Source organism: Leishmania panamensis (assembly GCF_000755165.1).
Source record: "Leishmania panamensis strain MHOM/PA/94/PSC-1 chromosome 6 sequence".
NCBI lineage: Eukaryota > Euglenozoa > Kinetoplastea > Trypanosomatida > Trypanosomatidae > Leishmania > Leishmania panamensis.
Genome location: NC_025885.1, coordinates 236,092 through 261,188, shown reverse-complemented (window position 1 = coordinate 261,188; position 25,097 = coordinate 236,092). Strand labels below are relative to the sequence as shown.

Below are 25,097 nucleotides of genomic sequence, written 5' to 3'. Positions count from 1 at the left end.
CTGGCGCTTAAAGACCGAAGTCTAAACCGACATTATCCGCTGCATTTATCAAAACAAAACGCGCGGGGCCATCGGCGCCGACGGCGGTGTGCACTGCCGCTACAGGAGAGCAGCAAACATCGGTGTGGGTTGAGGGTCGAGAAAAGGCGGACCTCAGCCCTCCCTCCCTCCCTGACTGCCTGCCTGCCTGCCTGTCGGCCTCTTCGACTGGGTAGAGAGAGAAGGGGAGAGTAAAGGAGGGGAGCGGCAAGTTCGCACACGAGCACGCAGACAGAAGAGTTACGAAGCTGGCAAAAAAAAAAAGAAACGACAGCCAATGCGAGGGTAAAGGTGCGCGGGGTTAGGGAAAGAAGAGGCAAAGAGGAGGCAGCGGATGAGGTGGCGCAGATGTGCGCAGCGCCACACAGCACAACCACCACATAAAGCAACGCTAGAAGAGTACCAGCAGAGGCACAGAGAGAGAAAGGGAGGGAGGGAGGGAGGGCGGTGACGACAGGGTGGTGTCGGCGCCCCCCTCCATGAATACGCCCAGGGCACTTATGTATAGGCGGATGTGAAAGTTTGCGAATGCGCGTCCCGGTCTCACCTCACTGCCGTCGCTCTCTTTTCACTCTATGAAGAGCGGTTGTGATGGCGGTTCTTGTCGTGCTTACGCGAGCAGCCGTCGCGGTCGCGGTTGTAGGCGTGCGATGACCATTGGCTGGTGCTGCGATGGCGCGGGTTTCGGTCGCGGTTACTCCGCGAGCCGCGAGCGTCACGACAGTCACTCCTGCCATCCCCACCACTATCGCTGCTGCTGCTCCCTCGAGACGCACCCACGGGTTTGGAAATATCGCCCTCCCTCACTTGCTGCTCGGTCCTCTCTGAGAACGGTGCCACACCAGCAGTGGCGTCGGCGGACGAGGTCGTGGAGACCCTGGTGGTGGTTGACTGACGGGAGCTGGGGAAACGCGTCGGTGCGTAGTGTGTCTGCACCTCCTCCACCACCTCCGCCTCCGGCGTCTGTGGGAAAGTCGGCGATGATGGTGCTGCTCCTGAAGCAGTCATCCTTGTACCACTCCCTTTGCCGCTGCTCGAGCTGGAGGGAGTCGAGCTCGAAAACGATGACGGCGGCGACGGCGGCGCTGACGCGGCAGTAGCAGCAGCAGTGGAGAAGATTTCAGCAGTGCTTGTAAAGAGCGTGTGGCGGCTCCCAAGCTTCATGCCAACGGCGTCCTCCAGCTCGGTTAGAATCGGATCGAAGTCCTCACGTAGCTGAGTAATGTCGCCACTTTGCATGATGCGCCGCAGCACTGGGGAGTGAAAAGATGCCGCGGCGTGCGGCGAGCTGGCGTGGCTCATTTCTGTCGAGCGCCGGCCTGGCTGCTCGCGTTGCTGCTGGCTAAGACGCTCTTGTACCTTCGCGGTGATGCCGCCACCGCTTCCACCTTGCCGCTCGTGATGGGTGCGGATTTCCGCCATGCGCTCCTCACTCCCCTCCAGCGCCGCCACTGCCGCGGGAACCTGATCGAAGATTTGCTTGCGCGCCACATCGCGAATGGCGGGCTTTGGCAGCAGCAGATGCTGCGCCATCACCACTTCCTGTTGCTGCTGCGCGTGGTATCCACTCGTGCTGGGTGGAATGCTGCCCTTCTGCTGCTGCTGCTGCGCCGCCGTGGCGTTTCCATCTGGTGCGAAGTAGAAATCGCTCAGCAGCTTTGTGATCTCCGCCGGCGGCACACGCAGGGAGTGGAGCACGTGCTTGAAGGCTTGCCGGCGACGGTAGGCGGGCGGGATGCGTAGAAGATGCCGCAGCGCGATGCCTGGCTCACCGCGGAAGCTCCACATCGAGGTGATCGCGTTCAGCGCGTTCGCCACGCCAGCGATGTGGAACGGCATAAACAGAAAGTGTGTGGCAAAGAAATCCACCAGCTTCAGCAAGTACGCCTCCTGCCAGGCGCGGTCCAGCTGCTCTGACATCATGCTCATGCGGTACGCGGCCACGTAGTCTCGGCCAAAGCTCACCTCTGCGTGAAAAAGCGGACAGGTGGCGATGGTGTGGCCGTGCTCGTAGCAGTGCCGACACAGATCATCATGAAGGGTGCGGCTCAGCTGCGACAAGAAGGCGTTCGTGTAGGTTCGCCGCGGTGGTAGCGGGTCGAGGGACGGCTGCACGGCCTCCGCGTCCAGCAGGGCGAGCAGCTGCACGCGCTTCTGCTCCACCTCATCCGCCGGTAGGCCAGCCGCGCGCCAGAGATCGACATAGGCGGTGTCAGGTGGCACCATCTCAACTGGAATGCGCCGCAGCACTCGCACGCCGTGGCTTAGCTGGCGCGTGGCGAAGCAGCGGCGCGTCAACATCAGCAGCTCCCGCACCAGCTCCGGGTGCGAGCGCATCATCTCTGCCGAGAGTCGCCCGCGGTTGTACTCGCTGTAGACGTACGCTGCAGCCGCACCGATGCCATCGGGCACGCAGGCAATCTCAGCGACGTTGCGTAGCACTATCAGCAGCCGTTCCACCTCGGTCGACGCCGCCGACAGCTCAAGACACTCCACAAAGGCGTGATCAGGCGAAAAGCAAAGAAGGCAGCACTGACGCACCGGCACGGCAGCCGTGCGAGCGGCGAGCGAGGCGTGCAGCAGCACAGAGGAGCAGCGAGAGCCAGCAAAGGTGTCGCTGTCACTTCTAGTCGCGGGGCCCTCCTCGGTAGAAGAGGCGTGGGTCAGCAAGGTTTGCGCGCTTCCCTCCGAGAAGCCGTTCATGCGCAGCACTGCCGCCGTCGTCGCAACGGACACGCATTCCACTGGCGCGTGTGAGTAGAGGCGATACGTCTCACTGCGCCGCTCAACCGCGGACAGCTTGACTATCGTCTTGTTCACTGCGTACACGAGCGGGTCGTCGAAGTCGGCGCGTCGGAGAGCCGATGGCTTTGCCGTGCCGGTAGACACTAGTGCCATCGGCCGTAGCAGATCAATGTGGACGATCAAATACCGGTAAAAGGCATGCAACCGCTCCGGCCCCGCCGTGGTCCAGCCGTCCACCTGCGCCTTCAGCCGCCGCCGCAGGCGCGCGTCGCCCTGGATGTCCACTAAGGTCGTGGCAGCGGCCGACGAAGGCGCGCCGGCAGCCCCATTGCTGCCGCTGCTGCCGGACAGAGCCAAGCGCTGCACCCTCTTGAGCCACTCGTCTAGCCGCGGGCACGTGTGCGATGCGTGGCGGGCGTCAAGGCACATGCAGCACGTCTGCGTCACCTGCATAAAGTTGACATGCCTCACTACCGAGGCGGGGTAGCCGGCGCTACTGCAGCCGCTGGCGGCGGGCCCCTTGGACGCCGTCGCCGGTGCCGGTGGCGGCTCCAGCAGCGCAAGCGCCTCCGCCTCAGTGACATTGAAGTAGTGCACCATGCGCAGGTAGGCCTCCATCGCACGCTGCGGCGGCGGCACGTGGCAGAGGACGAACGCGGCGCGGCGGTACTGCTGCACACGGCTCAGCAGCAATGACAGGCAATTTGCGTCAGATGAATGTAGCTCAGCGAAGATCTCGCGGAAGGGCGAGGACACGAAGGCCGTGTATGCGTCCACGACAAGCCGCACGCACGGCCTTCCTGGTGGAAGCAGCACTGACGGAGATGAAGGCGACGAGGACGTCGCGGACTCCAGCTCCTCGTCGGACGGCGACAATGACGTGGCTGCATGTCGAATGCGCTGCGACAGACGCTCCAGCACAGCGCGCTGCTTCTCCTCCGGGCTTAGGCTGATGGCGGTGCGCACGCGGTCTTCCCCAGTCGCCGACTCGGATGCAGCGAAGTTGCGAGTGACAATAGGGCAGAGGTGCCAGTCGTGCTGACCAAAGCAGATTCGGCACGTCTGCGCTCCGAAGATGGCCTCAAAGAACATGCCATCCGCGCCTGGCCGTGTCAGGTCTGCCTGCCTCAGCGCCTGGTAGGTGGGCGACATCTCCTGGCCGAAGACCTGCGCCAGTGAGGACAGCGGCATGCCGAGACGCCGCTGAGAAATGGGAATGAGTCGCGTGTACACGTAGGCGGCCAGCACGCGTTCCTGCAGCTGACAGAGTACCTCCACCAGCCGTAGCAGCCGGTCCTGATCTGCCGGTGTCGCGCGCAGCTGAAAGATACGTCGGTACACCATCAGCAGGTAGCCGGCGACAATCGCGTCGACTGGCCGCTCCTCACAGTTCGATATACGCCCGCGCAGCTCTAGCATGATATCACCACTCGCCTCCGTGTAAGCAAAGCGCCTCCACGGCGCTCCCGGCCCCGTTTCAGCCCTGCATGCGTTGCACTGCACTCGACTGCACCACTCTGTATTATCCTCCTGGCACCATACACATACCCACGCGCCGTCAACGGCCTGCTCAGACCCCGGCGTCGCCTTCGCCGCAGTGGAAAGGTACTTGAGCGTCGACGCATCAAGCGCCTGTGCAGAGACAGGCAACGTTGTCGGCAGTGTCCCATACGTAACGCGCAATGTGGCGCTGGGGACTCCTCCAGAGGACCCGGCGTACCCGCCATCTCCGCCGTCTGCGTCGTCGCACACTCCACGCTGCGCCAGCACGTACCGCCGTGCGGCGCGCTGCAGCTCAAGCCGGCGCGAAGACTCCTCCATGGCTGCCCGAACATCCAGCACCTGCGCACCGCTTGCCGCCTCGCCTGCAACAGGGAACAGCGCCAACTCGTTCGACACGGAGACACCGGGGACTAACGGCGCCCCTGCGGCGGCACTGGCGGCCAGTAGCAGCGATGACGATGGTGATATATCCAGTGCACCGTCCTCTCCGCCTTGCTCGGTGCTGTCGCGCTTCTGAAGGTGCCACCGAAGAATATCAGCCGCGTCACGTGGTGGGTGGAACAGTGAAACGCTGCTGCCCGACCCCCTCGCGCCATCCTGCTGCAGCCGACGCACGCTGGCTGAGAGTCGCTGACGAGTCCGCTGTCGCCGCTGCTTGCGCTGTGCGCGCTGCCGCTCCACATGTTCTGCCGAGAGCCGGAAACTCGGGATGGTGTCGGTGTCCTTCGCCGGCACCACCTCCATACAGTTCGGGCACACACGGTCAACGTACACGTCGTTCTCCGGCAGCACGCTGGCACAAGCGGGACAAATCAGATCGCGCAGCACGTGGAGGAAAGCGTCACGGTGCTCTGGAGTGAACAGAACGACGTTATCGATCACGGCGTTGTACAGGGTGCTCAGCTCCTCTTGCAGTCCGAGCCGGATCAGCGTTCGCGCGGCGGGGACGAGGTGGCGATGCAGCGGCGGCTGAACATGCACGCCAACGTCAACGAGCAGCCAGCGGAACAGCTTGCGTGCAACTTCGCGGGCCTCGTCGGTGTGGTGTGACGGGTCCAGTCGATTCAGCAACCATAGCGACATATCCACGCCATCGATGATGTGCCGCGCCGACACGCGACGGGCAACGTTCAGTGTCAGCCATGGGTCCGCACCGTGGCAGAGAACCTCCATCGCGTCGATGCAGAGGTCACCCGCCTCCTGCGGCCCCAGCTGGGTGTACCAGAGCGGATTCTCGCGATTCAGCTGCTGGAACACGTGCCAGACGAGCTCCCAATGCACCATAGGCAGAGACGCATGCGCTCGGCCAGCGGCAGCGGCGGCCGTGCCTCGGTACCGCTGAGTCGCAGACAGCGTAGCCACCTCCTCGTCCTCTTCGTCGCTGCCGTAGACGGCGTGCAATAGCACGTCGCGTGCCTCACGCATCACCTTGAAGAAGACCAAGAAAGGCGCGGGGTGCGGCATGACGGTGCGGGAGAGGCGCGGGTACAAATCAGAGCTCGCCCTCTCGCTGTGGTGGCGTGATCGTGTCTGGTTTTCGATAGCAGTCGTGGTGGGGGTGGTGGCTCTTGGGATTCTACCCGTAGAGCGCTCGTCCACAGCACTGAGTTGGGCCTCCACCAGGCGTTGGGCCGCCACCACCTGATCGCGCAGAAGACGGCAGCTGTGCAGATAACGACGCAACACATGTAACGCCAGCAGCGGCGAGGCCTGCGCCGCGAAGGAGACACCGCAGCGCAGCAGCACTTGCGCCGTCATCGTAGCGTCGAGGCCGTAGGCGATGCCATGGCGCGAGTTGATCATGCGCAGCGCTGTCGTCTCCCACAGCGCACGAGCCCGAACTGCCGGTGACGCTTCGGCAGAGCCGCCCGCCTGCACTCCCTCCCGTTCCACATCCGCCAGCAGCGCTTGAAAGGATGAGTGACTGTAGAGCGTGCCGGCTGCACCAGAGGCCCGGAAGTCACCTGCAGCTGGCGATGCATCACCGTTGTAGTGCTCCGCTGCGTAGCCAAGCTCCACTGCTCCCAGCGCGCACCACCGATTCCCGTTGTCACCACCTGCAACTGTGCCTGTAGGCACCAACGCCATCACCGGTGTTGCTGACGACTGACCCTCGTTGGTTTCCGACGCTAGCTGCGCACTCTCCTCACCCTCCTCGTCGACAGGCAGTGCTTCGCCTGCGACAGTCGAGTCGGTCAAGAGGGCGCCTCCGACCTCGCTCTTCGCAGGTGCGAGCACTATGGCACACGCACGAGTGTCAAGAGCCCCATCTGGCACAGCAATGGCATCCAGTTCCGGCGCCTCCAGCGCCGAAGCGTCCACTGTCGCAGCCATGTGGCTAAGGTGTACAGCACTCGGGGCAGTGCTCAGTGAACGCTGGCGCAGTGCCCCGAGGAGCGCGCTTTCACCGGCACGCGTCAGCACCGGCTGCGCAGAAGCCCGCGTTTCGCGTGACGAGCTCCGCAAAGTCGACAAAGACCCTTCGCGCAGCCTCAAGAGCTTCCACAGCAAGTGTGAGTGTGGTAGCTTCGACTGCCCTGCCATCACCACCAGCTGTGACCACGCATGTGGGGTGATCCACTCGACCGGCATGTCCATCACAACATCGACAGCGGTGTCGAAGAGTGACTCTTGCAGTGTCGCCTCCAGTAGCAGCGCCCGTACCTGGGGAGTCTGGTAGAGCACGCGCGCCTTCTCGTCGTTGCGCAGTCGCACCGCAACGCGGTCCAGCGCGAAGCCCGCGGCGGCGGCCGTGCTGCGGTCTCGGCGGGTCGTGTGCATCGTGGCAAGCAGCGCCTGGCATACAAACGACGCTGCGGGGACCCGGTGCCGCAGGATCATGTCAAGGAGGACGGCCGGCGCGGGGGCATTGGGGTGGTGGAGGAGTCGCTGCGTGGCGTATGCCACGTGGCCACGCTCGATGTAGCGATGCAAGAGGCGATTAAAGGGCTCGTACTGCTGTATGCGCAGGTGCGCAGCATCGTGACGCAGCACTGACGGTGACGCGCGGGTAGCGGTGGCCGACGACGGCGATGATGACGGCCGCCCATCTGGCGAGGAAACACATGATGAAGAAACGCTGTCGGTGCCGGACGCAGGCCGCAACAACACCGAGGGGAAGACGGAGACGCGCACATTGCTAGCACAGGTGCGTGAGCGGCCAAGATAGCTACCATGGTTGCCTCGGCCAGCGGCAGCAGAGACAGCAACGGTGCTGTGACGCAGCGGTGGCCGTTCTTGGAGATGGTAGGCGCCGCCAGCGCACTCCGGTACCTCAACCCCTGAAGAGATCGAGAGGTAGTGAAGGGATGCGTGAAGGCGGTGACGTCGCATGATGGAAGCCGCGAGAATTGCACCAGAGACCTTTTCACCGCCCCCGCCACGAGCGGCAGCGACTTTAGCGGGTGCATTGCGCGACACTGTGGAAGGAGGACGAGAAGAGGTGGTAGACGATGCTGAGCGGCCGCCGTGCTGCGCCAATCCGAAGGTGGTCTGCACGGTCTCACCGTCGTCAGTTTCCGTCGCGTCATGGCCACTGTTGTGCTTAGCGGCTGTTGCGTACGACTGCATTGAAGTCTCGTGAGAGGGCGCCACTGTGCTAGCGCCGCTACGTCCGCTGTACATGCTCGCGCATCGAATGGCGTGAGCGAGCGGTGACGCTGCAGTAAGGCCAACAAACGGGATAAGTGTCGTCGACGCCGAGGCGATCGCTCGCAGCCCTGTCATGGGCCTAGAAGCACTCATGTGTCGGCGGCCGCCGTCCCCACCGTCACCGCGGAGAAGCAGTACGCCCTTCAGCAGGGTGCTACCCGGCTGAAAAGCCGCCATCCTCATCGTGGTAGCCGCGGCATACGCTTCGGGCATGCGGACAGCGCTGCCGCCACAGCCGCCGCACGACAGCGGGGTCACGCTTGAGCATAGAGGAGCTGCCAGCAGCGAGGAGGACGGGATATGTGCTCGCGACAGCGCTGCACCCGCGCTGGCAGAGCGTCTCGAGGATGCAGCGGCTACACCAGCAGGGGCTGTGGGTATGGCCATGACAGCGCACCTGCTCAAGGCGGTCGTCCCGTACGGACAAGAACCGGCACGCAATGATGGCGGCGGCGTCTGGCACCGCCACACCCACCGCAATTGACTCGATGACGAAGACCGAAGCATCGACGGGGAAGGCATGGCACGTTCGGGCCTTTGACGCTGAACTGTGCTGATAGGCGTATGCGAGTGCATGAGGGGGGGGGGGGCGATATCACACCCGAACGTGCGCTCTCGCCGGTATGGCAGAAGTCGCTGCGGCCCCCGTCGGTGCAGGAGAACCTCGCCTCTGTTTGCCTTAGCCACCGCACGCGAGCAGATCTTCGCAAACGTGTGTGGGGACGTGTGTGTGTGTGTGTTTCTTTCGCCTACGTGTCCGTCCGCGTCAGTCGCGCCACCGCGCAGAGGGAGAAGGGAGAGGAGTGGGCTCCTCGCACACACACACACACACACGATGGTTGTTGCGTATGGGAGTGTTCCGCGTCGAGCACACACAAGCTTGACAACCTCCAACCTCCCTCTCTCTCTCTCGCGCGCGCGCTTGATCGGTCTCGGTTGCCCCTAGACACGTCTCCTCTTCACCTCTCTTTTCGCTCTCCGCCGCTCTATCGATCTCGAGTTGCAGGAAGGAGGGCGACGAGGCCCCTTTGTCCGTCGCCCCGGTGCTCAGCTCTCCCTCGAAGCTTCTGTCGGCGTGTGTGGCGATGATGTCCTCTCTCCTTTACATATATGCGCACGAGCGTGTTGGCTGATATTGCGTCGCGATTCCTTAAGCCGCTCAACGTGTGCGTGCGCGTGGGGAGGTGATAACGATGCCCCTATAGGGGGATCTGTGGCGTGGAGGTGGGAGGGGGGGGGAGGGAGAGGGGGGGGGACGCTTTGCTTTCAGGGGGGAAACGCATTGGCTGTTACTGCTGCGACTCTGAAGATCAATCGAGAAAGAGAGAGAGAGAGGGGGGGGGAGGAGGAGGAGAGATGGCGCAGGGAAAATAAAAGAGGAGAAGTATACGTCCTCTGCATCAAGCAGGTGAGAAGAGCCAGCCGCACCGGCCCCCATGACATCGACGTCGACGTCGTGAACGTGAACAGAATGCCACAGCTGAGGCACATTCGCGTCTGTGATGGGGGGGGGGGGGGGGGGCTTCCGGTATGCGTGAATGTCCATAGGCAGAGGTGGGAAAGAGGGTACACGGGAGACAATTATGGTCGCACCCCCGCCCCCCTCCCTCTGTCTTGTCCCGCCCCCCACACACTCACACACACTCACACATACACACACACACACACACAATGCACCCACTAGAGCAAGAACCGACAGACCGATACGCACGTTCGTAACGTGTACAGGCCATTCGCCGACATGGGCCAGCAACAACTCGCCTTTTGCGGGGCTCATTCTACCAGCCGTCGCTGCAATCGCGTGCTGCGATGCACACACGTAGAAAGAAAGGGCCCTGGCCACCCCTCGACTCTCCGACACGGACCCCCCGCCAGGACTCCCCCCGACATCACCCTCTCGCGTTACTTCCGTCCTCACTGAAAGACGCGTTCCGGCTTCGAGTTGAACAGGACAGCGCTGCGCACAACACCGACAATTTCGTAATTTTTGTAGACCGTCGCTGCAGAAGAGATGTTGGAGGTGCTCGCTGGCGAATGAGATGAGAACGACCGGCAGTCCAGTGCGGTATCCTCGACGTTCTCCGCCTCGCGAGGACGCTTGAGTCCCCTGACACTCCTAGGCGTGCTCTCCGAAGACGCCGATTTCGACGCACCACAGGTTGGGTCCGCGGAAGTCGGCCCACGTGCGCACGCATCGTCCTTTTCACCGGTATCGAAGTCATCGAGGAAAAGAGAGTTGAGGGAGAGCATGTCTGGGTGCTGATGAAGCCACTCGGAAAATAACATCGTCACCTCCGGCGCTACCGATGACGATGATGCAGCGTCATCCGCCGGCTCAGCGACTGGTGCACCCCCACCTTCCCCGTTACCCGCTGTCAGCAACTCCCGAGCGTGTGTGTCGTCACGCACTACCGGCGTGCGAGCCATCTGCCGACGCAGCTTTCGCATACGAACAGGTGTGCACTCCCGCAGCACCAGCCACGGGTGCTTGAAGCTGAACCGACTGCCATGAACCCGCAGCGTGTCGATGCAGAGGGTGCAGCGGTGCCCATTGAGGCGGTCCTGCACCACGTGGCCGAGTGGCACCTTCACAACAGTGGCGCGACGAGAAGCAAAGAATGAATTTGGTCCTCGAGGAGGAGCAGCAGGAGAAGCGCCGGTTGTGGATGACGGGCCACGCAGCGCGGATGCAGGCCCACATAGTGAATCTGCAGCGCCGTGCCGCCGTATCGCAAAGTCTGCGTCTCCGCTGGGGCCAGCCGTGGCGTGAGCGCTGCACTCGCCATCCTCTTCGTCACTGGTGCTGTCACTACAACAACTGCTGCTGCTGCCGCTGCCGGTGGAGAGAGACAGAAGTCCAATGTCCGTGCCGCTGGTGCCCTCCCCTAACGCAGTGCCGCTGTTGGTCGCCCCGCTCCGGCGCGGCTCACGTCGTGACGCGCGTCGACGCTCCTTGGCATCTCGCGCGGCGCTCAGCGCCTCCTCTGTGATGACGATCTTGCCCTGCAGCTCGATGATGTCCATCACTGGCACGACCGTCTTCGCGAAGACGCGGATCATCTGCTGGGGCGGAAGGAGAAAGGCAGAGCTAACAAAGCGCACAAGTCCGAGCGGCTCTCAGCACCCCAACGACGGTTATGTTGACTTGCTGGTGGTGACACTCAGCAAACCAGGTCACACTCCATCCAAAGCGGGCGTCGCTTTCTAGCGGGCGTGCGGGTGTGCGTGTACGTGCCAACGTAGTGCTGCTGTGCCCGCAATGGCGGCCCCCTCTCCGTCCCTCGCCCTCTCACCCTTCTGCGAATCTTCGCGCTCGAGCTGAAGAGTGCAAAGACGAATGGGCGGGGAGGAGGGAGGAGGGAGGAGGCAGAAAGGAGGAGGGAGGAGGCAAATACGAAAGTTTGTGCTGACGAAGTGCCCATGTGATCTCAGGCGGGCGCTCGTTTTTTTTTTGGCAGCGCCGCTGATGCAGCCCGGGGGTGCCCTGTCGCTGCTGTTTCGCGTCCACTGGTGAGAAGCGCATGACAGAGCATTCAGCTCACGCATGCAGGCACGCACGCAGCAGGGCCCAGAAAGAAAACACGAGTGCGGGGGAGAGGAGATGGCGTGAGAGAAAGCTCAAGAAGCGAAGGGCGGCAACGGTGGAAGAGAGAGAGAGAGAGGGAGGGAGGCTCGCATGCAGTGCATCCGGGCAGGAGAGCAAACGCGTATGGGAGGGCAGAGGTAAGCGAAAAGATGTACACGTGCACACCCGCGCCTATCTCCGCTCACCTGTCCTCTATGAAGCTCTGCCTGAGTGGTGTGTGTGTGTGTGTGAACGCAAGCGAGTGCGCGACTGTGAACAGGTGGACACGCTACCAACGCCTAACAGCGAACGGAGAGAGAGAAAAGAGACAACCCTACAAGCACACGTACGTGCACACAAACACACACGCTGAGCGAGAGGGAGAAGACGCGAGAGACGCACCTCACTTTCCGCTCTTCCTGTTCACAACAACGACACGAGGGGAGAGGGGGGGGAGAGGCTCGCACTACATGCACCTCTACACAGCTTATGTGTCCTTCACCCACGGATGCGGCAACTCGCGATCTGGGTAGTGCTCACGCCAAATCTCCCTCATAATGTTATTGCGACCGATAATCTCGCCATGGAAAACGCCGAGGTTATACTTCCAACGGAAGGATGTGAGCATGTCAACCCAGTCTGGATTCACCGGGTCGGGCCGCAGATTGCGCTGTTCAGTGTCCTCAACGCAGCGGTAGTACGTGTCACGCTCCTTCTGGCATTTCCACGAGGTCCACATCTTGTCCTGCAGGCAGCGCGCCATTCTCTTCTCCACTTCGGCACAGCGGCGTTCAGCCTCGTCCCGGACAGTGCTCTTCAGCTGCCTCGCTACTACCGGCGGCAGGCGCAGGGCCTGGATGTGGTCGATCGTATCGAAGTCTTCGTTGTAGATCTGTTCAATGAGGTTCATGTGAGGGGTGAAGGACGTCGCTGCACTGCTGTCACCGACGCCGCCTCTCTCCACCTTTGCTGACGCTCCTGGTCGGCGCTTCGCGTATGGCGACTTCAGGTGCGCGTAGGCCTTGCGCTTCGCCGCGTTTTCCTCGGGCGTGCTGATACTTGAATAGAGCGAGACATCGGGAGTGACACCGAGGTCGGCGTCACTAACATTACCTACCGAGCCATCCCACCTCTTGGCCATGTCTTGCTTCTCGCCAGCAGTGGTCGTGGCAGCCAGCACGGCAGACGACGAGGACGACGTCTTCGAACCCTTGGCGCCCATTTTCACTTTGGGCACAAGTCAGCCAGCAAGGGGTGAGGGAGACCTGCGAGAAGGCGCCCTCGCTGTAGACCCGCTGATGGGGGCGGTAGTGGAGTTGGAGGGCAGGAAGACAGGGAGTAGTAAAGCGCAGACACACAAACGTGCAGAGAGAGAGGGGGAAGACACTTTAGCTACGCCGCTTCCTAATCGCTGCTGACGGTGGGAAAGGGAAGTGAAGGAGGACAAGAGAGGAGGACGGGGGGATGGCAGGCAGAGGCATGAAGTTGAGAAGAGGCCGCGGCTCAGTAGAAGGAGGAGGAGTAGAGCGGCGCGCGATGCGTGCAGAGTGTGGAAAACTCACGGAGTGGGCTTCACCTTTGCGTGCGTGTGTGTGCATTCGCCGCGGCGCTTTTCGATGCTTCGTCCCATCTCAAAGCGATATTTTGTGTTTCCTTGTCGCCCTCCTCTCCGCTAGTGACGCCGACGAGAAATCGAGCTCACCTACAACGCAGACACATCACGAGAGAGCAAGTGAGAAACTGAGGGAGAGGGGGAAGAGGAGGAGGAGGGGGGGGAACAGATCTCGTCCTCTCCCTCTCCCTCTCACGCTGCGGTGAGGGAAGACACCGGTAGAGCGAGAGGCGAGGAAGGAGAGAACAGGCGAAGCAAAATACAGAAGAGCTCATGCGCACATCACCACCACCACCGCCATGCAACACTGCGTACAGGGGTGTGTGGGGGGGTGTCGAGGTGGTACGCCTCTGTGCTGACCCCACCCCTGGGTGAGTAAGTGAGAAGACTGGTGCTAATATGGCTCGAGAGCCACTCTCCCACCTATGCTGGTACCACAGAGTCCATTAACACACCACGCCAGGCACGCAAAGCGAGACACACACACATGCGCGGGCAACACCTCGCGCCGCTGAATTCACTGCCAATAAGATTTCACAGAAGAGGGAGGAAGCCGTTGAAAGGGAGGGAAGGAGAGAGGGAGACGCTGAAGTGGTCAAGCACCAAATACGAAATAAATCAGCACAAGCAAAAGTGACAAAACACGCAACGACATCGAAAACACACACGCCGAAACACACGCAGAGAAAAGTAACCACCGAAATCAGCACTGCAACAGCATCACCATCCAGGAGCTACACGAGCATGTGCACAACGAGAAACCGAAGAGAGAAAGACAGGGGGGGAAAGATGGATGGAGGGGCGGATGTGTCAAGGGGGGGAGCAGGAGGAGGAGGGGGGGAAGGAAGGGGGGCGCACACATACACATGCCCACAGGCAACCCTCAAACACCATTCCACTCGCATTCATCGTTCCGCTTGTCACACTGCGCACGGGTGACTAAAAATGACGGGGGTGTGCGGGTGGCTCGATCCAGGGTGGGGGGGGGGACTTAACGAAGGGGAAGCGAAAACAACGACGAGGACGGAAGAGGAAAAAAGTGTAAAAAAGATAAGAGGCGCACACACACACACGCACACACGTAAGGAAGGCGGTGGAGTCCGAGTAAACTGAGAAACAGAGGACGTCTTCAGGCGCGGTGTCACGGCGCAGGCTCCCTTCTTGAGATACGCGAGAACCAGTGGTCATGGCCGTACGGGCGAGCGTGGCCAACGCGTCATCGATACAGTGTGGTCACCTGCAACTCCGCGGCGTGCGAGTCGGAGACCCGGAGGAGACAGAGCGGCTGGATAGCTCCTCCGCTGAGTGATCCGCAGGTGCCATGCACATGGCGTCGCCGTTGCTCACGACGGCTCCTGCGGGCATTACATCCTCCTCCGCCAGAGGTAATGTGGACTCGTACTTAGTGATTGGTGATCCGGCATTATTCCACATAGCGCTACTGGATGTCGCCACCACCGCCACCTCCTCACCAGAGGCTGTGGAGACCGAGTAAGGCCCCTGTTCGTCACTGTTGCTGGAGTATACGGTCTGGCGCGTCACAGCCTCCCCGGAGGCGGCGGCAATGGCGGCGCGGTCGTCCTCAGAGATCGGGTGTTGATGCTCGTCATCATCGTGCAGCCCAGAGGCGATCAGGTAGGACTGCGCCGACAACTGTGCCTCCGTGTAAGGCTGTAGGAAGGCGCTCTCTGCCGCAGATGTGATGGCCGTGGCGTTGGAGACCTCAGGCGAGGCTCGGAAGCCCACGAGAGGTGGTTGATCAGCGTCCTCTACGCTGCTGTCGTGCAACTGCGGCAGGTGCTCTTGTGCCAGGAGGCCAGCTTCGATGTCATTCACCCCTACTGAATCATTCGGCCTGCTCACATGCTCCGGCTGGAGCTGTCGTTGAAAAGGGGCCACTGCCGCTCTCTGCAGACCGCTGATGCTCGCATCGTCGTTATTGGGCAGAGGGTTAACACCTACCTCCTCTCTCTCCATTGCATCACCAATACACAGTGCGTACTCGACAATGGACTCGGCCTCCTCAGCATCTGGTGGTTCTCTATCAGTGGCGGCTGCTGGCGCAAGGGTGTCCGTTGGCGGCGCTAAAGGCAACTGCTTTGGCGAAGCCTCAACTTTTGCTGTCCGCTTCGCTTTGGGGTTGCACACACTGGTGGCCGACGGGCGCGAGACGGAGCTCGACGCCTGAGTCTGCCGCCGCGCTTTTCTCCCAGGGCCAGGATTGGCAGCGCCGCCACGTGAGCGACGAGCAGCAGCGACCGTCGCCCCAGAGGCTGGCCGCGCACCGGCTCCTTTGTGGCCCGGGGTTGTGACGGCACGGGTGTGACTGCCGCTTTTCTTCGGCGTTGAGCCGCTGCGGCTCAGTGACGAGCGGTGGGTCATTCCACGAGCCGTCTTGGGTGTGGCAACTGGGGTGGCCATCGCAGCACCGCCCGGCACCCACGGCTTCGGGTTCTCGATCAGCGGGACCAATGCTGACGCAGACGCCGGCCCAGCAGCAGCGCCGGCACCCTTCGTGGCTGTAGTAGCCGGTGCGCGGTTTGTTTTCCCTTTATGGGCCGTGGCACTACGGAAGGCGGCGGATGCCCTCCTTGATCGCTTCTTCGGAGCGGCACCGCCTGGGCCAAGGGAGGAGAGCGGCCCTCTGCGAGAAGTGACGTTGCTCTCCTGCGGCTGCGGTAGCTCCCATGAGCCGCGCGATGAAGCTGCCACGGCGTAGTCGCGCTGGTGCGGCAAGAGAACCATGGCGAACGACTCCATGCTCGCAGAGGGAGAGATGAGTGACTCCACGGTATTGCCGTCACCCGCAGCAGCAGCAGCAGGAGCAGCAGCAGCACCTGGAGGGGTCAGAGGAGCCTCGATGTATGGCTGAGTTGGACGTCCCCCCCTTGTGGCGGTAGAGTCATCAGCGGCGCCGAACTCTTCCGCGCTTGTTTTGCTCGTAGCAGACGAGAATGCCAAGTTAGCATTCACACCTTGGTTGTCAGCCAAGGTGGCAGTGCTCGCGGCGACAGTCGGCAGTGACGAGGTGTGCACCTTGCTCGTCGTGGCAACCGCGGCATCTGCTCCGGTCGATATCACGAGCTTTGTCTGCAGCGGCGGGTTTGGGTTGGGCGAGAAGTCGTCGCTGCGTTTGTAGAGCGGCTTCCGCGGCCGCGCTCCGCTTCTACTGCCGTTGCTGTCGCTTTGATTAGCAGCCTTCCCTCCGGCCTCAGCTGGCGCGCTCTTTACCTCTTGCTCCCCTGGCAGCCTTGTCTTGGGCAGCACCGGTGCGTCCACCAACGACGATGGCGCCGCTGCCTTGTCGAAGAAGCTGGAGCCGTTGGGCTCAAGAGAAGAAACATCGCTGGTCTCCCCCTTCCCCGGCTTCCTTGCAGCACCAACGCTGCCGGTGAGCGAGGTGGCAGTGCTCTGGTGGGAGATGTTCGCCGCCGCTGCGGTGTTGGTGAAGCCTCTGTCAATGTCGATCCAGTCAGCCGAGGCCGATGCAGCGATGGAGGGGGCATCGAGGAATTCGCGGGAGCTCGGCGGTACCGAGAAGGCCTCAGACGCAGGCACGTCCATGCTGCCGGAGCAGAGGCTTGCCTGTCGCCTCTCGTACAGCTGCTGCGCATGTTGGGTATTGAGCGCCGCGGCGCCACTCGAGGTTCGCTGCGGGGAGAACAGGGGCAGCAGCGACACGTCCGGCACTGTGGAGAGACGTTCTCTGTTGTGGCTGTAGGTGAGCGTCATCTGATGCGCAGGGTCTGAAGCGGCGGCTGCAGGGGAAGGAACCAACAGCGAATTTGTGACCGGTGTGTAGGTGCTGCGGCACGTGTAGAGCGGCCGCCCCGTCGAAGGGACCCCGCCAGCGTTGCTTGCAGGGTAGCCGCTGGAGAAGCGCGCGTCCGCCTCCGCGGGCGCACCTAGGGGGGTAGAGGGAGGCAGGTAGCCGGCAACTGACGAGCCCTGCTCGGTGTAGCTACGGCACGTTTGGAAACGGTCCGACCCTGCAATTGAGCTCTGGCGAGTGAGCGGCGTGCTCGCGCCTCCAAAGCTGAACGTCGCCGGCACCTGCCGGTTCGTGCGCGCATTCCTGGCAGCCCTGGTAGCGGATGGAGTGGGGAAGAAAGCCTGTGGCTGCTGTTGAAACTGTTGACGCTGGCTATTGTTCAGCAAGGCGGCGGTGGGCGTGAGGGACACGGTGGCCACGAACGGTGGGCGCGACACAGACGAGGGCACCGGAAAGTTATTCGCGTCTACCGTGCTACTGTTGTAGTACCTGTAGTCGTGCGGCTGCTGGCTTGTCATGCTGCCACGGCTGATGATGGAAGCGTTGTCAGTGAAGCCAGCGACGCTGCTCGAGCCCTTCTGTAACTCCCGTGGCGTGGCAAATGCCGAACTCCCTGTCTCCACTATCGACGTGTCTTCATCTGAGAATATCATTGGGTTCGGCAGCGGCAGTCCTGTGCCACGGTGTGGGGCTTGGTCGAGTTGTTTTCTCATCTCCGCATTGTAAAAAGGCGTGGAAGCGAGACTCTGCATGTCCGACGAGCTCAGCCCTGAAAGTGAGGACTCGCCAACGCCGGTGTACTTGCCAGCGCCCAACTTCATCCCTGTGTCGTGGCCTGGAGGAAAGTAGGCTTCGTAGCCTGGTCCTCCCTTCACGGGGCTTGAAGATGCGCCGCCGTTCTTCATCGAGGGGGACACTGGTGTGATGGAGCTCATGGCGGTGACCACATTGTTCGCCTTCGCGGCGCTTTCACGGGATGGTGCTTTCGTTGAGATAAAGCCGCTGTTCTTGCTGAGGTCGCCGCTGGTGTTGCTGTTCCGAGGTTCACCGCTGGTAGAACAGGTGAAAGAGCCAGCACCGAGCGGCCTCGGTAAACCATCGACCTCTGAGTTGTGGTCAGAAATGGGGTACTGAGGGTTTGAGCTCGCGCTCGGCATGGCGTCGGCAACCGGGGCCTCGGGTGAGCCGCCATTGTTTCTGCTGGCGTCCGCTCCGGTCGCGCTGTCGTGGTTATGTTTTGCGCTCTTCGTCTTTGAGCGCGAGCAGGCGCCGCCCATTTTTTCCTGAATTAATGTCTCGCTAGAGAGGAGGCTAAAGGGACCACAGTCCAACAGCAGCCATAACAGCGATGATAGCCCGAAAACGAGTGGGATGGCAACACCAAGCGCGTGGGCGGGGCGGGGTGGGGTGGGGAAGACTGCCAGCACGCTTGGTCACGCTTCGCTGTTCGGTGTTCTTCGTAGGTGTGCGTGTGTATGTGGGGTGGGGGGAGGGGAGGGGGTAACAAGATAACACCTGCTTGAATAAGAAAGGGGGGAGGGGAAAGGGAAGCACAGGTGGCACCGCACGCGAGGCTCACACGATGCGAAGGGAAGACGACGACGGAAACAAACAAAGGAGAACAGCCGGCAATGTTGAAGTGCGGCGGTGGAAGAGGACAACGGCAGTGAGGAGGAGGAGGAAGAGGAGACTGGGGGAGATGATTCTACAGGCAACAATGGGCGTTTGGTGTGAGGGTCCGTGAGTGGCAGGGTCGTGGTGGTAGTGAAGCACACAGACGCGGAGAGGGAACGAGAACGAGGCGCCGAGAGGGAAGTCGGGGTATGGCGCCCTCTCTCTCTCTTTCCGCACGTGTCGGCCCGTACGTACGCTTGTGCTACGTGAGGAAGACAAAGAATACGCTGCCACACACACATGCACACGCACACACACACACACACACACGATCACCCCCTCTACGCAGGGCTCTCTCGCTTTTCTATGTTTCGCTTAATAAATAAGCGCGCGCCCTGCATCAGCGCGAAGGCGCAGGAAGAAGAATGAGGGCGACTTCCGCATAACAGCAAAGCTGTGGCCTGCAAGAAGCAGGCAGACTCAGGGGAGACACATGAATGTAGTGAGAGAGACAGAAAGAAAGGCAAGATGGCACGCTGACAGTTGTCAGTCGAGCACCTCACGCCACTGCACTCACGCACCACAACAGTCTTGACCGCGTTGCTCACCTCCCGCCACCACCGCTCGCTCATCAATGCTCGACTCTTCTCTGTTATATGGGGCTCGCTGCCCTTGGTGTTTCCTCCGACTTCGCGTGAGTGTTCTGACACAGCACAAGAGATGTAGAAAAGAGAGACGAATGCACAGCCGCACAGCTGTCTGTAGGAGAGAGAAACCAGAAGAGGTGAAAGATAGTTGACTCAACAATCACTCGTTCGCTCTCCCTCTCGCACCGCCCCGCCCCTCCTTCCCTTCCTTTCCCTCCTTCCCTCCACTCCCCACTTCATCACTCTTCGAGAGAGAGAGAGACAGGCAGACAGACAGACAGAACTCACTCTTGCTGTGATGAGGTGATGAAAGTGCCGCCAACAAAGGCGAGGAGTCGCATCACTCCAACCGCCAAACCGACCGAAGATACGTACATGCAGAGCGGCGCGCACAGAGGAGAGAGCGACAGAGAAACAAGAGTGGTACCGGAAAAGAGAGGAAGAAAGCCAGAAAGAGAGGAAGAGAGGGAGGGAGAAGTAGAGGCGCACACACGCACGGCTACGCAGGACAGACAGAGACCATTAGTCGCAAGCACGCATCTTCGCAGATCGCGCAAGATGTGAGGGAGGGAGGGAGGGAGAGGGGGGAGAGAAGAGGAAAGATGAAATGGGAAAGAAACAATGATTTTTCGCCGGAGGATGCGCAGAAATGAAGCGAGCATGCGAGTAGTTCCACGAAGGCGCACTAGAGAACACATAAGACACACACACACACGCACACACCTGTACATCGATGCACCACCATGTTGCGAACAACACACATCTACTTGTCATCCGACCATCAATGCAGTGAAGAGTGGGGATGACTAAAAAGGGGGAGGGGGGTGCGTGAGAGAGAGAGAGAGAAGAGTGGAGGGGAAGGGAAAGGAAGGGAGGGGAGGGAGGCGGAGTTGCCTTGCACATACTCACAGGCCCATCACGACATGAGAAATGAGAGTGTGTGGAAAGACGAAAGAAAGCGAGAAGCGCATCGACACAAAGACACCCCCGCACACCCATGCGGATGACTGGGGGAAGGGGGTGCGGGGGGGTGCGGGGGGTGCGGGTGCGGGGGAAGGAGGGGGGGGGTTGGCCACTACGGAAAACGTAGCGATGACACCGAAGAGTGGGAAGAAGAGGTGAAACATTACGCGCACAGACGCAAACAGGGCGAGCGAGGGAGGGGGAGGGGGGAAGAGGTGCTGCGCCTTCCCCCCCTCTCTCTCATGCGAAGTCATCAACAACCAGCGCAGCAAGAGAATGATGACGGAAAGTGACAGAAGGTAAACGAAGCCAGACGCAGAGGACATACTCAGAGCGGCAGGCAGGCAGGCCGAAGAGCAGAACAGAGAGAGAGAGACGCAGACAGCCGCATAGTGGCAGAGGCCTGGCGAAGGGTGTTGCTTAGGTGAATAGGAAAGCTGGAAGAGGCAAGCGTGGAGGACAGGCTTCCTCGCTTGCCTCTTCCAGCCTCCTCTCCCCTCCCCCGTCTTGGCAACTGTGGTACCTCTCTGCATGCGGTGTCGTGCGGAAAGAGAGAGGCAGGTGTTTCTAGCTGCAGCCCATCCTCGTTCTCTTGCCTTTCTTTCTCTTCTGCCAGCTAGATAGACGCGATGTTGCGCATCGGCGCCACGAACTTGGTCAAATTCAAACAGCCTCTTGCCTACCTGCGGCGTTGGCTGCAGCTTCTGCCACTCAGGGTCTTCGTATACCGCCACGTAGCCGTCAGTCGCAGGCACAGCTATAAGTGCTGCCGTCGTCTCACCTGGTAGCAGCACCGTGCTGTCGGCACCTTTGTGCTCGGTAGTCGCCCCCGTTGGCTCTTCCGGTGGCGGTGTTGACGGCACAGCCTCCCCGTTTGGCGCCCGTTGACGGAGCTTCGGGCGCGCGGTCGTTGCCTTGGTGCACGTGCGAGCATCTGCAGCGTCCCTGTGAGCTCCATCACCCTCTGCCACGAACCACGAAGACACCCGCTGGTGCTGTTACGGTATATGATGGGCGTGGTGGGGACTAAACACCCTCGTCTTAGTGGTAGACGCCGGCGTCGCGGCGTCAAGGATATCTCATCATGCGTGAAGTGCTCCCATCAAGACCTGCCGGCTCTAGCAAAGCAGGGCTTGTCGTCACCTCGTCCGTGGTCAACAGCTTGTCGATGATAACACTGTCCTCATGCGACTCGAGCGTGGTGCGGTGCTGTTAGCTGTACACATACAGCTCTGACGCCGTGTCGCACGAGCCCTCCGCGTCAACGGCGTCGACGTCGTAGCCATAGTGATTCGCCGCACGATTTACCGCGGCTCTCACTCGCAGGCCTGAGCGACTAAACAGGTGTTTCTGCGGAGGTTGCTCAGTAGCATAAAGGCCTTCGGAAGAGCGCTGCTGCTGCTGTGCTCGAGGTGCTGGGTTGGCCAGCCTTGGTCGCTGGCTGCTGTGCGAGTGCAAAAAGCCAGCGCCTAACGATGGCTGTGTCACCGCCGCCGCAGCACCAGTCGCTCCTGCTGCCGGCGCGGCGGGGGTGTACACGGGCTCAGATAGGTATGACGGTGGAAACTTCTCCGGCCCCTCATAGATGTACGCGTCCGCCCCCGATCCTGAAAGTCGTGATGCGCTTACCGCCGACATCGACGTCGCCGCAGAGTGCTGCGACGTGGGAATTGACTCCTCATTGCCCCCACTGTTAGCAGACATTGACGTCGCCGTGCCCGTGTAGGTGTCGGCTAGGCGCAGTATGGGGGCTTGGACGAGCCTAGTGTTGGGCGCCTCCATGGCGGCAAGCGCCGACGGGTCGAACGAAAGCCGCGGCGGCGCAGCGCCGGGAGCCCTCATGATGTACGCAGTGGGCGGGGGCATGTACGTCGTTGATGGGCGGTGCGCCTGAGGGCCGGCGCCAGGGGTCGGGTTCGTGTAGCCGCGACGGTACGGGATAGGAGAGGTAAACCCGCGCCACCACCGTTGAGACGCCGGCTTAGGCGGCCGCTGTAAGAATGACATGCGCAGGTCAGCCGGGCTCTCACGGTAGGCCAACCGACCCGCGCCCTGTAGCGACGCCACCTCGTCGTGGTTGGCGTCGGGAGAGTGGTAGTCTGCCACCATGCGTTCAGACACCTCGGTATTCGGTATCAACTCTTCACGAATGACGGGTGTTGCTGAAGCCGAGACCAAAGACGCAGTCGGCGACAGGGGCGCCGCAGCAGAGGCGTACTGCGGAAAGGACGCGGCCTCTGCTTGAGCGCCGCAGTCCTGGCGAACCGGCGGCCTCCGACCGTTATGCGCCTGTGGTTGAAGCATAGCGCGCTGCGATGACCGCCCTGACGGCCGCACAGTACCAGACGAAGACCCCCCGACGCTTGACTTCCGAGAGTAACGGCGCGGTGCGGAGGCATTCGACGACGCCACCGCCCTCGCGTGCTGACGCGTTGCGATATCTGACGGCGGCCGCGAGCGTGGTGTCTGGCGCTTTGGTGTCGGCTCCGGGATGCTCTCCATGCCGAGCGGCGTTGTCGCCTCCTCGTCGTACAGCGCTGGTGTCGCTGCCAGTGGCGGTACGGGCGCGGCTTCCGGTTGCTGCACCTGCGCCAGTGGCGGGGCTGAGCGGGGCAGCGAGAGCTCCACCTCCCACTCGTCCGCCGTCGCCTTCTCCGCACTGTGGTGGCTCTCCACTTCCGAGTGGATCTGATTGCCGGCGCTCGCCTCGTCTCGCTCGGGCTGCGGCTTCTTGGGTGACGAGGTGCGGCTTGCAGGCTGGTCCGGCTCCACGTTGGGGTTCTTGGAGACGTTGTCGGTCTCCACTAGAGCACCACCGTCACTCTGCGGATTCGCAGCGAACTCTAACGGTGACTGCGCTGTGTAAATCGAATCATTAGGCGCATTGACGAAAGCAACAGAAGCTTCAGCCGACTGCTGCGCTGGCGATTCCGGCTCCCCCTCATCCCCCCTGACATTGGTGCCCACCGCGGCACGCGGCTGCACCGGCTCGCTCACGCGCACCGTGACGGGCTCTAAGGGGTCAACACTGCCCACCAGCTCCGAAGGCGCGGCGTCTTCCGGAGTCTCTGTTGACCCCCTCCGCCTTTCCCTCCTCGTCTTGGAACTATTGCAGCCCATTCTACTCTGCTGTAGCGGTTTGGTGAGTGGCCGGGGGGGTCTGAGCGCGTGTCCGTTCACCCACTCCAGAGAAAGGAAGGAGAGTTGGCAGAGAGAAACGACGTCTATGCTAACGTGCAAAGATGAAACAACATAAAGACAAACCAAACGGTACCCGCGTCGCCTTCGTGTGGGTGATATCGCTGCTGCTGCTGCTGGTGTGGCCACTGTTGCGCAAGTGGGCCACCTTTTGCTGGCGTGTCGGCGTGTCGGCGTGCAGCAGCACGTGGGGCGTGTCTATCGAGCTTAGAGAGAGTGAACAAGACAACGGGGGGCGGCAAGGTGCAACTTTACAGAGAAAACACACCCGATGAGCCTCTCTCTCTCTCTACGTCAGTGTCCGCTAAGAGGCAGGAAAGAAAGCGAACAAATGTGTGTGGGGGGAGGCAGGGAAGAAAATCGAAGGGGAAAGCGCCACAGCGTGTCCGCGCACGTGTGGGGGCGTGCGTGTCGTGGGTGGCGTCTACGGGTGAGTAACAAACCAAAGGAGAAAGAGAGAGACCAGATCACTAACGCTGACTAGAGAGAGAAGGGAAGGGAGGAGAGGTGCGGTTTGACGAAGAAGGCGCGACGCAGTTGTAACCGGGCGTGGGAGGAAGGAGGGGCCGCAGAAGAGGAGGCACGGGACGTGGGACGCCGTCTGGGATATCAGTGAGCTTAGAAACGTGTCTGCGTCTTTAGCAGGTGCATTTTATGTGAGGAGCGCTGTTCTTTATGGGTGCACGAGCCAGGGGACAGGGGGAAGTGAAACCATGATGGCGAGGCGAGGGCATTGAAGAGATTGAGCCCGTGCGCTCCACTCTATCATCAGAAGAGCCCTTCTCTCGCCCATTCTCCGCCACTCAGCATGACCTCAAACCTCCCCCCCCCCCACTCTACACCAGGAGCTACCCCACAGGGGGCCCACCGCGGGGTGCGAAGCAGCCGTAGGCACGCGGCACAGCAATGCACAGACACAGTCAGCTGAGCACGACGCCGGCCTCAAACTCTGATAACCCCCACCTCGCACGTCGCCTCGCAGCCGCTCCCACTGCGCCGGTCGCCGCGTCGCGCATATCCTCGTCGGGGTGGCGCTCGGGCCCCTCCCTCCCCTCCCCACCACCACGCCACTGGGCAGCCAGGGGGCCGGGTGGGATACAGTCGAGTCAGCATGGCGCCGTGCCCATCAGGTGGATGGTGCGAGCACGCCCACTGCCGCGGCCCGCTCCGACGTCACGCCATCCACGGCCTGACCGCCGGCATCCGCAGCGATGCATCGCTCTGACCTCCCCCCTCCCCTCCACGTCGCCGTCGCTTGGCCCCGCCACCACCAGACGCGGCTCCGCATTGGCAGCGAGAGGGGCGGGCCTGCCGGGCTTCTCCCCCCTACAGAGAGAGAGAGTGGGTGAACCGGACCCCTGCGATGCCACGCGCACTGCGGCGTGTGGGTCCCTCTTGTCGTCAGGGAAAGAGAGAAGGAGGGCGTGTGGAAGTCTTGAGGCTACCAGAGATAGAAGCAGAGGGCGAGAGAGAGGGAACACACAGGCGGGTCCCGCCCACACGCCGGGGGAGAGGAGGAATAGTCACTACACCGATACGGAGGTGGCGTCGTACCGCGAGGGAGAGAGGAAAAAGGCAAGAAGGGACAAGGTCGCACTCGCTTCAGCCGTCCTGCGTGGGCCGGCTGCGACCGCACGAGTACGAGATTAACTTTATGGCGCATTCGCCATGCTCACTCGCCCGCGAAGAGAAAGCGAGAGAGCAACACCGCACTGCTTGTGGTGAAAAAGGGTAAGAAGGTCGCATGAGCGCATACGTGGGCAAGGATGAGAGAAAAAAGGTGCGAGA

General features: G+C 61.7%; 5 protein-coding genes across 5 annotated transcripts, besides 1 other annotated feature; all 5 read right to left on the bottom strand.

The window, feature by feature from the left end:
• Positions 1–612: 612 nt before the first annotated feature.
• On the bottom strand, positions 613–7,620 carry LPMP_060670 (hypothetical protein; the record flags this gene model as incomplete). Its single annotated transcript, XM_010705646.1, has 1 exon — positions 613–7,620. The coding sequence occupies one exon, from the start codon at positions 7,618–7,620 to the stop codon at positions 613–615; it is 7,008 nt and encodes a 2,335-aa protein (XP_010703948.1).
• Positions 7,621–9,852: 2,232 nt separating this feature from the next.
• LPMP_060660 (hypothetical protein) lies at positions 9,853–10,998 on the bottom strand (the record flags this gene model as incomplete). The annotated part of the gene is made up of 1 exon (XM_010705645.1): positions 9,853–10,998. One exon carries the CDS (start codon positions 10,996–10,998, stop codon positions 9,853–9,855), a length of 1,146 nt encoding a protein of 381 aa, XP_010703947.1.
• A 992-nt stretch (positions 10,999–11,990) lies between these two features.
• Positions 11,991–12,725, bottom strand: LPMP_060650 (hypothetical protein; the record flags this gene model as incomplete). Its single annotated transcript, XM_010705644.1, has 1 exon — positions 11,991–12,725. One exon carries the CDS (start codon positions 12,723–12,725, stop codon positions 11,991–11,993), a length of 735 nt encoding a protein of 244 aa, XP_010703946.1.
• A 1,623-nt stretch (positions 12,726–14,348) lies between these two features.
• On the bottom strand, positions 14,349–18,164 carry LPMP_060640 (hypothetical protein; the record flags this gene model as incomplete). The annotated part of the gene is made up of 1 exon (XM_010705643.1): positions 14,349–18,164. One exon carries the CDS (start codon positions 18,162–18,164, stop codon positions 14,349–14,351), a length of 3,816 nt encoding a protein of 1,271 aa, XP_010703945.1.
• Positions 18,165–21,323: 3,159 nt separating this feature from the next.
• Positions 21,324–23,231, bottom strand: LPMP_060630 (hypothetical protein; the record flags this gene model as incomplete). Its single annotated transcript, XM_010705642.1, has 1 exon — positions 21,324–23,231. One exon carries the CDS (start codon positions 23,229–23,231, stop codon positions 21,324–21,326), a length of 1,908 nt encoding a protein of 635 aa, XP_010703944.1.
• Positions 23,232–24,095: 864 nt separating this feature from the next.
• Positions 24,096–24,716: a repeat region.
• Positions 24,717–25,097: the final 381 nt, after the last annotated feature.